Source organism: Choloepus didactylus, chromosome 8 (assembly GCF_015220235.1).
Source record: "Choloepus didactylus isolate mChoDid1 chromosome 8, mChoDid1.pri, whole genome shotgun sequence".
In the NCBI taxonomy this organism is placed as follows: domain Eukaryota; kingdom Metazoa; phylum Chordata; class Mammalia; order Pilosa; family Megalonychidae; genus Choloepus; species Choloepus didactylus.
Genome location: NC_051314.1, coordinates 122601466 through 122613146, shown reverse-complemented (window position 1 = coordinate 122613146; position 11681 = coordinate 122601466). Strand labels below are relative to the sequence as shown.

Here is an 11681-nt window from a genome sequence, read left to right as displayed (position 1 = left end):
TATGGGCAGGGCAAAAAATATGTGTGTGTATGGGAATATGTAGATAGAGAGTGATAGAGGGATAGATTCCACTATGTTAATAGTGACTTGATCTTAAAGTTCTTGGATTTGACATAGCTTTACTAGTTTTTACTTCTAAGTCAGTAAACTAAGATGAAAAAGAAAACAATGAATCATTTAACTCTTAACAAACATGGGTCTTAAAACCTAGAATAACTTCCCAATAAAAGTGTCTATGTTAGTGCTCAGAGTGTGGTAATAATCCCTACTCCATATTCTGTTACAGTTCTCACAAATTTGCACCATCCCCCAAAATAGATGAAAGTAAATCCTAAAATCCTGTGTTTACATGGGGCAAAATAAGTAACATTAAGCAGCTTTCTGCAGATTCAATTTTGTCTGATACTAAAACCAAGACAGGACAGACTTCAAATTAGTCAAGTGATCATTTATAAATATAACGTTTCTCAACTTGGACTTCTACTAAACCTGGATGAAGGAATTTTCATGTCCATATTTTCTAGTAAAGATCTAGATTTTAGCAATTTTGATCACTGAGTGAAATCAAATCTATACACATGCTGTAGATAAGTTACCAAGATGGAAAACTGTTGTCTTCTTGGAAATTGAGGAATCAAACTACAGTCTTTTGGGGGATGGTGCTGAAAAGCCCCTTTTACAAAAAGGTTCATCTAGGATAATATTAGAATGCTTTAAAAACTACAACATGAAACTTATTTTGGAGTCTGCTTTTGTATGAGGATGAATGGTTGATTGTATCTCTAGATGCTGAATCATACATCAAGATCCCTGCTGCAAAGACTCCTAATGTACTTTCCATTCCACATTTGAAATCTCTACTAATGTTGTCTTTTGAAGAAAAAAAAATATCAGCTAAAATAACAGTATATTTTCTGAATGAGACAACACAGTAAACAATTATAAATATTGACATCTTAGTACAAATAAGGTTTACGAGAGCAACTGAGGTAATATTCAAAAGACTTTTATGGAACATTAGAGAATAAGATGTTAAAAGAAGCTTTTAAGAGTAAGGTGAAAGAGGCAGTGAAATGTTGGCTTATGTGGTAGACTGAAGTTGCACCCTAATTTAGACATGTTCTTGGTCCTGATCTGCATTCCTGTGGGAGTGAGCCCATTGTAAATAGGGTCATGTGAAGATGTTATTTTAGTTAAGGTGTGGCCCAACTGAATAAAGTCACCTTAATCCAGATTAATGGGGTCCTTTATCAGCAGACGAAATTCAGACAGAGAGAGAGAAAATCATATGGAGGAGCCGGAAGCTGGAAGACAAGGAAGGAAGAAGAGAAAGGAGAGGACATCACCATGTGATGGAAAAGCCAAGGCACCTGAGGATTGCCAGCCAGCCGGAAACGGTACTTACCCTGCAAGGAAGCAAGCCTTCTAGCCTCTAATCTGTGAGCCAGTAAATTCTTAATGGTTGAGCCAAAACCAGTTTGTAGTATTTATCATAGCAGCCTGGAAAACTAAGACAGCATATATCAGCTGACGCAGCATTAGAGCACAATTTGTGAATGTTTATGCCTAATATAATAGTAACCTGAAGACCCTCAGGTTCTTGCTTTTTGAACTTTGCCTTCCCTGGATGGCCTTATGAGGCAGGGATGGAAAACAGAGAAAAGATGGAAAGACCAACTACTGTCTGCAAAAGAGAAGAAATAAAAATCTACATAAGATGTAGGCACGAAGAGTTGGGTATCTATGAAACATATTGCATGTATGCTCTGGAGCAAGACTGTCTGGCTTTCAGACTTAAGTGCCCTTCTACTTGTTACTTAGCTGTCCTACACCTCAACTTTATCATTAGTAAAATGAGGGTATTCCTAGTATCTTCTTATGAAACCATTTTGGGAAAGAACTGAGTTAAGATGTATGAAGTGCTTTAAACTGTTTGGGACAGGAAAATTCTTTAGAGAATTTTATTATACTAAGTAAATTTACCTTTTGTTTGTCCATCTTTTTTTTTTCATCTTTTCCAATATAGATTTTTAAGATGAGTTCAATGTTCAAACATTAAAGAAACTCCCTCTAACCTTTTTTGTCATTGTTGTTAATCAAAGGGCATTACAAAAGTTCAGTGAGAATTTCCTGTATTGTGGTACTCGGAACAGTTTAGAGCCAGTGATTGCACTGCTTCTTGCTCATACTATACATATTTGGCTTACCAATACTTGATTCAAGAACATTATTTAAATGCACATTTTTTTTCTCTTTTATTTTAAATTGCTTCATACACAACTTTTGGATTCCTTAACTTCCAGCTGAATTCTGCCGTCCAGCCTTGCTCCTCTCCAACAAGCAAGCATCGTGCCTTCTCCTCATTGACCTTGGGACATCATTTTTCATGGCAGGTATGTGTGGTCCCAATCAGAAAATTAAAAAATAAAAAATAACCAAAAAAGGTCTCTCAAGGGTATGAATAATTTAAGGACAGCACTTTTTTTTAATAGGCTTAATTAACAGTGGAGAATTTTAGGTTTGATGTGTCAGTACTTTCTGCATTTATTTAAATTTCTTGATTCTTCTTCAGTAACATAGAAATTATTTTGTGAAACCTTTCTAACTGATTTAAAGAGTGGCTTCTGATATGGACACCTCTAAATTCTGAATGAGAACCAAATTCACCTAGTTATAATATGATCAATATTATTTAATCGTGGAAATGAGTAGAGAATGCCAAATGTAAATGACCCAATGATTAAAAGTGTAGATTTTTTTTTAAATTTACTGTTTGTGTTGTGACATCCAAAGATTACTGAAATTTACAACTTGACATATTGTACTGTTGTCACCGACAACATCACTTTTTGGTAGTATGTTAATGCTAATGCAGTTTATCTTCAAGTTGAATTGTTGTAGGAGAAAAGACTACGACCAGTTAATTTTGTACATGAGCAAATGTAATGCTCTTATTCTGTGAAATCACCCAGCTGACCAAGGTATTACCCATGCATTTGTTGTGGATCCTTTCATTCCATCAAGTCCAGAGTGCTCTTACCCCTTCTTTTTCTTATAATAGCTCTACAGGACCATGAGCAGCTAGACATTCCTTGGAGTGGAGCCTGCACTGAGATTAGCAGAAGGACACACTTCCAAAAAGAGTTACAGTCATTGACAATGCTAGAGTGTGTTTAATGAAAGACTCTGAGTTTAGATGAATTCTAATTTGATGTCCAACTTTGACTCTTCACAATTTTGATACCTAGAGAAAATAACATCATTGGACCTTCAATTTCTCATGTGTGCAATGTGAATCACATTATCTACCTTGTGATTCTGTTGAGAGATTATGCAAACACATAAAAGAACTTGGAGCTTGCTGCTCTCCTTTTGCACTAGATCTCTAAGTTTCTTTGGCAATTAAAAAATAAATAATTAATCCTCTCTACTGTGTTTTAGAGACAGAGCTGGTAAAGAGAAGAAGATGTGACAAACTCAATGAAGAATAAAATACACCATTTAAAATTTATGTTATCAATTGTAGCCCTTCGTGGAATGTTTTCCTTTGCCAATGTTTCATTGGCAAGATGACTGTCTTATCAAATCAAAGACTTAATGACTAAAAGATTCTTTCATGTATCCATATGTCTGTTACATGGATCACAAAGTTTTCAGATTCTCTTTCACTGATTTCTGCTTTTAAAAACTTCAGCCTCTGTGTTTGTTCTTTAAGTCATTGCCCTAGCTATATCACTTTCTTTCTCTACAGCTTTTCAGAATGTTCCATGGAGGTTGATTTCTGGGATCTTAGGCATAATATGCCTTTTCTTGGTGTCTACTTTGGGAATTTTGTTGAAAATATGTAAGTTTCTCCATGCAAGTCTTTATAAATATAAAAATTCTGATTAAACAATATAGTAATAGATGTTATATTTTACTAATTTGGAATATTTTGTTAATTCATAAGTACACTTAAACTTGTACCTAATTATATATATATATATTTCTAATAATTTCTTATAGCATTTACTAAACAAATTGCTCAGTCAACATTCTCTTCAGGACCCACTATAGGACCCCAGAAAGGTATGTTCTATTTTTTGGAAACCCTTAATGTTTGTAGATCATGAAAATAACAGGTTCTTGTTTTTCATAGTGGGATCATGTTGGAATACTACAAACAGTAATACAAGGTTACCTTTCTAACTGCAGGACAATTTCATTCCACAGTTCTCTAGTATAAGAATGGTTAAATTCCATTCAGTGTGCATCAATATATATAACATAATACACTCCATTGCACATAGTAAATTCTCAAAGATTATTTGTAGAAATGAATGAATAAATAACAAGTGGTTTTAGAACGAGCAAATGGCCATGAAAAATTTTGAAATCTCTCGTGAAATAAATCATGGTTTTTTTCCCCTAAAAGTGTCTGGCTGCTGTTCTTGCCACGAAAAGTGGATTGGGTACCAATGCAACTGTTACTTCTTTTCTGATGAAGAAAAGTCTTGGAAAGAAAGCAGCATTGCCTGTGCTTCTCAGAATTCCAGTCTACTACAGCTGGAAAGCAGAGATGAACTGGTATGTACTTAATTCTGTTTCCCGCATTTTCTTTGATCTAGGAAAACATCATATCTAAATAAGCTGAATAATTTGATTCAAGTCCTTAAACAGATAGTAAAATTAGAAGGGTATATTTGAGCAGATATCATATTAATTTCCTGTACTTTGAAACAGTTATTATAAAGCCCACATAAAATTCCTCAAAGATTTACATCAGAGGGATAAAAATTAAGATGCCAGATAAATGCAAGAAATTTGTCAAGGGGAATTAAAAGAAGAGATAATAGATCATTATCTTTATTCAGCTTAATCAAAGACCCAGCTAAACAACTGTGTAATTTTAATTCTTTAATTGAATTTACAATTACTTTTGTAATTATGTAGCTTATGTCACCTGTCTGTGATATAATGTGGATCAAATATGGATGATAAAATCAGAAAAGGGACTTAATTCTTAGGAAAAAGTGAAAATTTCTCTAGATGTGTGCAGAACCGTGTTGAGTATACGTTAAGTAGGTTACCTATGAGATTTATCCCTCAGTATAGTTTTGGGAGATTTTGAGGCTGGGATTTCTGATCCCCTGTAAAGATGTCTTCCATGAAAATTTTAATTCCTATTATAATTGTTTTCATCTCCAGTAGTGGGATTTTGTGGTACTTTTTTCTCCATAAATGAATGGGCTTGATGATTGAGGAATATAAGCCTTAGGACTGTACCATCTCAATTAGAAGTTAAAACATTAATTTGTGTGAGTGAGATGCTGGGACACTGATTTTCTTAGAAATGCACTATTCTCAGGGTAGATTGAAATTAAGTTAATGTGTTTGCCTGTTTCCAATCAGGGTTTTCTGATCAACCATCGGTATTTTTACTGGATTGGGCTCTCCTACAGTGAAGCCCGTGGCTCCTGGTTTTGGGAGGATGGCTCTGCTCTTTCCCCCAATCTGTAAGTTTCTGGTATTCAAGTGCCTTCTTGTGTGCATGTGAGTTTATTCTTAGATCTCAGTGATGCAGTCAACATCCAGGATCACAGCGGCAAAGGGAACTTCTATAGGGCATGGGGTTACAGAGAAGGGAAGACAAGAAGTAGAATAACAATTTTAGCCCCACACGGAGCATCCAAATGTATACTCAAGTGATTTATAGTTTTTTCTGATTTATACTTTTTGTTATTTTGCTTTGGGACAAACATGGTTGCGTGTGTATGTATGCATGCACAAATACACTATCTCTGATTCAGCAGTCCCAGCAAGCCAAGCTGTATATCTATTTTTTCCTTTATTTTGGTGGAACCCAAAATTCTCAATATATTCCCAGTGTGTCAAATATTCCGGGCTTATCTTCTGCATATTTGTAAACTTTGAATCTCATTTTCATTATAAACATGGAATTTGCAATCTCATAAAATGACAAATTGTATGCTCTGATATGTTTTCCCAGATTAGATCAACCAGTAAGTCTTTAAGCAAAGTAGAAGTAAAGCATATCATACATCAATCCTGTGAATAAAAACTTAAAGAATGAAAACCCCTGTCCTCACAACTATTGATTATTGAGAGAATAACTGAGTTTCTTAAACAATTTACTATGAAGCCTTGAAAATTGTGGTCATTGAACTAAAAAAACTAGAACGATTCAACATGTTAACTCATTCAAATACTTTAAAAGTTCTGCATTTAATCAAAAACATTGTCCATCCCTGTACATTCTCATTTTCTTTTCCCTTATTTAAATATTTTCTTCTTCATTACAGATTTTCAAGCTCTCAGACCCTAAATCCCAGGAATTGCATAATGTATAAACCAAACTCTGATGTTTTGAATGAAGACTGTATGGAAAAAAATTATTATATCTGCAAGCAACAGCTTCAGGTGTTTCATGGGGTTGTGGGTGGGTGATGCAGGTCTAGATACACTAACAATATACTAAGAATAGAACTTTTTATCTCTTTTACAGACAGGTATCTGTAGATATCTGCCTATAAAATGTTTCACTTTGTATCTTATCATGCAATTTGTATGCATTTGAATCATGTATTTTAAAATTGATGAAATTTCTGTGTCTGCACTTGAACTTACAAAGCATCAAAATAAATAATTTTATCGAGATTTAGATTTTATTTTGTTTTTAATATTAAATGTATTGCCATTTCGAGCATCTTTTCTTTCAATTCATCTCTGCACAAACTTAAGAAAAATTTACTTAACACCAGATATATACAATAGCATCATTGCAATGCTTCTGATATCAAACTAAATCAGGAGATCCCTTCCTCACCTTTCGAAAAGTAAAAGTAATTTTAAGGCTTTTTACTTAAGTATTTATCAAACTTCCCTTGTATGTGATGGATCACTTTTATCTTCCTGCTTTCAGAATTCTCTCTTTGTCTTTGACATTTGATAATCTAATCTGATTATTAAGTGTCTTAGAGTAGGTCTATTTGGATCTATTCTGTTTTGAGTATGTTGCACTTCTTGGGTCTGTAATTTTATGTCTTTCATAAAAGATGGGAAATTTTCAGTGATTATTTCCTCCATTATTCTTTTTGCCCCTTTTCTCTTCTCTTCTTCTTCTGGGGCACTCATGACACATATATTCATGTACTTCATGTTGTCACTCAGTATCCTGAGACCTTGCTCATATTTCTCCACTCTTTTCCCTATTTGTTCTTTTGTGTGTAGCATTTCCGATGTCCTGTCCTCTAGCTCATGAATCCTTTCTTCTGCCTCTTCAAATCTGCTGTTGAAAGTCTCCATTGTGTTTTTCGTCTCTTCTTTTGTGCCTTTCATTCCCATAAGTTCTGCCAATGGTTTTTTCAAACTTCTGAGTTCTTCCTTATGTTCGCCCAATATCTTCTTTGTATCCTTTATCTCTTTTGCCCTATCTTCCCTCAACACTTTGATTTGTTTTTTGAATTGATTTAGCATATTCATTTGAAGATCTTTAATTAGTTGTTTCAACTCCTGTATCTCATCTGGGCCATATCTTCATTTTTCTTAGTGTGACTCAATTTTTCCTGTCTAGGCATCTGGTTTCCTTGTTCAATCCAATCAGATTTTCCCAGACCAGGCAGGCCCAGGTCTCATGAGGAGGGTATAATCAGTATCAAGTTTCCAGTTCTATGTTGCAATCTCGGCTTTTCCACCCATCCCAGACTGGTATACAATGTGTGTCCAGTCATGGATGTCCCCCAAATAGTTGTTCCAGATTACCTACTAGTTGTTCCTGGCTATTTACTAGTGGCTCTAGAGGACTATCTAAACTCCACACCTCCCTATGCTGCCATCTTGCCCACCACAGTTTATTTTTGATGGACATTTGGGCTTTTTCCACTTCTTGTTTATTACAAATAAAGTTGCTCTGAGCATTCATTTACAAGACAGTCCTTGGAAGAATGCTTCTTTTATCTTAGGAAAGTCTAGGGATAAAATGGTTGGATTGTATACTATGTATATGTTTAAATTTTAAAGAAACTGCCAACATGTTTTCCAATCAAACATTTCATCCTACATTCTCACTAGCAGTTTTTGAGAGTTCTACTTCCTCCACATCTTAATCAGACTTTGGAATGGTCAATCCTATAGCCATTCTAATAAGTGTGTAGAGGTAGTTCATTGTACATAATTTGCATTCCCTTGAAGAATAATTATGTTGTTCAGTTATTTATTTGCTTATTTGTCATACTTATTTCCTTCTTCATGATGTGTATATTCAAATGTTTTGTACAGTTTTATTGTTTATTTAGTTTTCTTTTCTTTTTTGGGTATTAATATCTGTGAAATAGTCTGGATAAAAGTTCTTTATTTGATATATATCTTGCAAACAATTTCTTCCAATTTGAGCCATGTCTTTTCATGCTCTTGACAGCGTCTTTCAGAGTTTTAAATTTGACAAAATATGTTTTATCAATTTGTTCTTTCATGAGTTGTCTCTTTGTCATTTCTAAGAAATCTTTGCCTCCAAAGCTACAAATGTTATCTCCTTTGTTTTCTCTGGAAGCTTTCTAGGTTTTACATTTAGGTCCATAATTCACTTTGAATTAATTATGTATTTAGTGTGAAAGGTGAATCGAGGACTTTCACTTTTTGAGTGTGCATAAAGATAGCTACTCTTCCAGCACTGTTTATGAAAAGATTATCCTTATTCCACTTAACTGCCTCTGCACAAGCTGTTAAAAATCAATTTTTCCAATATGTGTGAATTGATTTCTGCATTCCATTCCATTTATCTTGTTGAATATCTTTACATGAATACCACGCTGTTTTGATTACTCAAACTTTATAATAAGTCTGGAACTAACAGTAGGTAACAACCCTCCAACTATGTTCTTTTTTTCTTTTTTTAATTGTTTAGGCTATCTTCTGGTTATCAGTATATGTCTGGGCTAATATCAGAGCAGTGCTTTTATATCAGAGAGTATAATCATATAACTAACAGCTTACCATGTGTAAGTATTTTTGCATTCATTTTAATTTCCTATTCTTCATTCTGTAACTTAGAAATCATTTTGAGAAACTTTTCCAAGGGCTTTGAAGAGTGAGTTGTATTTATTGTACCTCTGAATTTTTAGTGAAAAGTGAAATTCACCTGGTTAAATTGGAACCAATAAAATTCTAACATAGAGAGAAACAGAGGAGACCAAATGTAAATATCACAGTCCATAAAGCCTTATTTTGAAATTTAGTGGGTTGGGATATGAAAAGATGACTCAGACTTACACGTCTTATATATTTTGCATTGAAAGGAACATGTCTACATCATGAAATCACAGAAAAGAGAGTATGTGCAGAAGAAAATACTTTTGCTTCACCCAGAACTTGCAAGTTTATGCTCAGGTATCATGGCAGTTAGTTGCCCTCTGTCCATAAAAGAACTTTGGACACATTGTGTTATATCAGAATTGTTTTGTTATCCTTTTGCTTTGCCCCACACATACACACACCATCTCTGATTTGCTATTGCAGTCAGGAGAGAATGATCAAGCCACTCTATTTCTTGGTGGAACCTAACACTGTCAAAGATTTTGAGGTCCTCTTTCATATATTATTAATCTTTGAATCTCAATTCCAATTATAAACATGGGATATGAATGTTTATACAAGCCCAAATTTTATCCTTTAATTAGTTCTCCTAGCCTACACTATTAGTTCTCTGATTATTTCTCCTTAAAGAAAACAAAAATCAAGCATAAAAGGACTCAAGAACACAAACAACTGCAAAAGGAACAAGAAACCTCTGGTCTGAATGCTGTGGTTGAATTTTATTACTGGGAAAATAACTTAATCTTCTCTAATGAATCAACTAGAAAACCTTGAAAAATATAGTTATGCAATAAATAAATGAAAGAATGAGTTGAAATGCTAACTATCTCACTGAAATACTGTTATTCCTATCATATAATCAAAACCAAAATCACCCCTAATATCCTCATTCATTTTACTATGTTAACTTTTGCCTTTTCCTTATAGATTATCAATCTCAGAGACTCCAAATCTAAGTACACGTATACATACCAAGCACTAATATTTTAAAGGAAAAATATAGTAATAGGTACATGTGTACTTAGGTATACTCAAATATAAACAACCTCACCATCTACATGGTATACAGTTTTAACAGCTATAATATTCATATTGGTTAAGAGTAAAGACTTGGTAACCAACTATGTGGGTTTGAATCCTGACTCACATATACTAGCTATTTAATCTTATCCACATTACTCAAAGTCTGTCTTTGTTTCCTCGAATGTCAAGTAGAGCGAATAAAAGGGCTAAATTCATAGTATTCTTTTGTGGATCATATGAATTAAAATATCTAAGGAATGGAAAGAGTATCTTGTAATAGCAAACATTCAATAAATTAAATGTGTATATGTATGTACAATGCATAGACACACACTCACACACATATATATAATCCTCTTGCTTTAGCCATTCTAATTCTCACTGAAACCTGATATTTATTTATAACTTTAGAAAATGTAACATTTTCACTAGGTTTCTACTCTGGTCAAAAAAAAAAAAAACACAAAAAAACAAAAACAAAAACAAAAAAAGCCATGTACTTTCCATTGCATACCATATTTATGAAATTTCTTGAATCAAATATCCCAGGTTCTGTCAATGTAGCTTCACTTTCCTTTACAAATTTCTATACTTAGTACAAATCCTATTATTCATAGATAGCTTAATATTATTTATAGGTACATTTACTATACCTAAATTTTTTATGCTTGAATAATTACATCAAGTCTCCCATGAAACATCATCTTCCAATTTATATGGAACTACTCAAACATTTAACCTTTAGAAATGCATGGCAATAATGTTTAATATAGAAGCTAATGGTTTAAATCCTAGTAAAAGCAAGCAATTTTCTAGGTAGAGAATAGGCTTAACTTGTATTTCTCTGAAATATAATATTGTTTATGCACTAAGACACTTGAGGTATCTGTGAGATCAAAACTATTTTCATAAAAATATCAAGATATTATTTGCTTTTTTCAATCTCACTCTCTTATGAGTGCATGTTAGAGTTTTCTTACTATGTCATAAAGTATAATATTGCAAAAGTTTAAAACAGATATGATATTGAGGCAGATGTGAGAATTCAGCTGTTTTCTCTTAAGCCAGACATGAAGAAGATTTGCAAAAAATGTAAAACAATGCCCCCATTATTACTATTGTTTTTGTTTTGGAAAATATAATCATCCATATGTTAACATATAATGGATTTATATTGTTCTGTGTAAATGAATGAATCTGATTTAGTCTCTCAGTTTTAATTTCTAATATGGCATATGCAGATAAATACATGACAAATAAAATTTTTTGGTGGTCTTCAAATTCCTTAAGAGTTTAAAAGGAGTAATGAGAATGAAATTTTGAAAACTGCTCTTCTAAAAAATATATCACTGATTTTTCAATTAAAACATTACTGTATAAAAGGCAATCAGGGCCATCCTAAAACATTATTAAAATAAATGTAAAAGATTACAATTTTGCCTGAGGACACATAGAAGACAATTATGACTGAAGTAATTTTTACCATCCCACACCATTAACATATTTTTTATCCAGAGATACCTACATTGTTTTAGACATCTGGGGCACTTTGAAATTCCATATGAATT

The 11681-nt window shown here is 33.3% G+C and overlaps 1 protein-coding gene across 2 annotated transcripts; it reads left to right on the top strand.

Moving 5' to 3' along the window:
• The first annotated feature begins 1366 nt into the window (after window positions 1-1366).
• On the top strand, window positions 1367-6649 carry LOC119541319 (natural killer cells antigen CD94-like). Of its 2 annotated transcripts, none has more exons than XM_037845131.1 (7): window positions 1367-1397; window positions 2304-2393; window positions 3752-3844; window positions 4006-4068; window positions 4415-4566; window positions 5392-5495; window positions 6303-6649. In XM_037845131.1, the coding sequence occupies exons 2-7, from the start codon at window positions 2387-2389 to the stop codon at window positions 6445-6447; spliced, it is 564 nt and encodes a 187-aa protein (XP_037701059.1). In that variant the 5' UTR covers window positions 1367-1397; window positions 2304-2386; the 3' UTR covers window positions 6448-6649. The 2 variants fall into 2 exon arrangements, with proteins under 2 accessions (XP_037701059.1, XP_037701058.1); XM_037845130.1 differs by lacking the exon at window positions 1367-1397 and adding an exon at window positions 1524-1719.
• The last annotated feature ends 5032 nt before the right edge of the window (window positions 6650-11681 follow it).

What these genes read in the sequence shown, in the direction of transcription:
- LOC119541319 (XM_037845130.1), top strand. Translation starts at nt 1,647, where the DNA reads ATGGAAAACAGAGAAAAGATGGAAAGACCAACTACTGTCTGCAAAAGA. An exon ending in AATAAAAATCTACATAAGAT is followed by an intron (nt 1,720 to 2,303) that starts GTAGGCACGAAG and finishes CTTAACTTCCAG; the next exon opens with CTGAATTCTGCCGTCCAGCC. An exon ending in GACATCATTTTTCATGGCAG is followed by an intron (nt 2,394 to 3,751) that starts GTATGTGTGGTC and finishes CTTTCTCTACAG; the next exon opens with CTTTTCAGAATGTTCCATGG.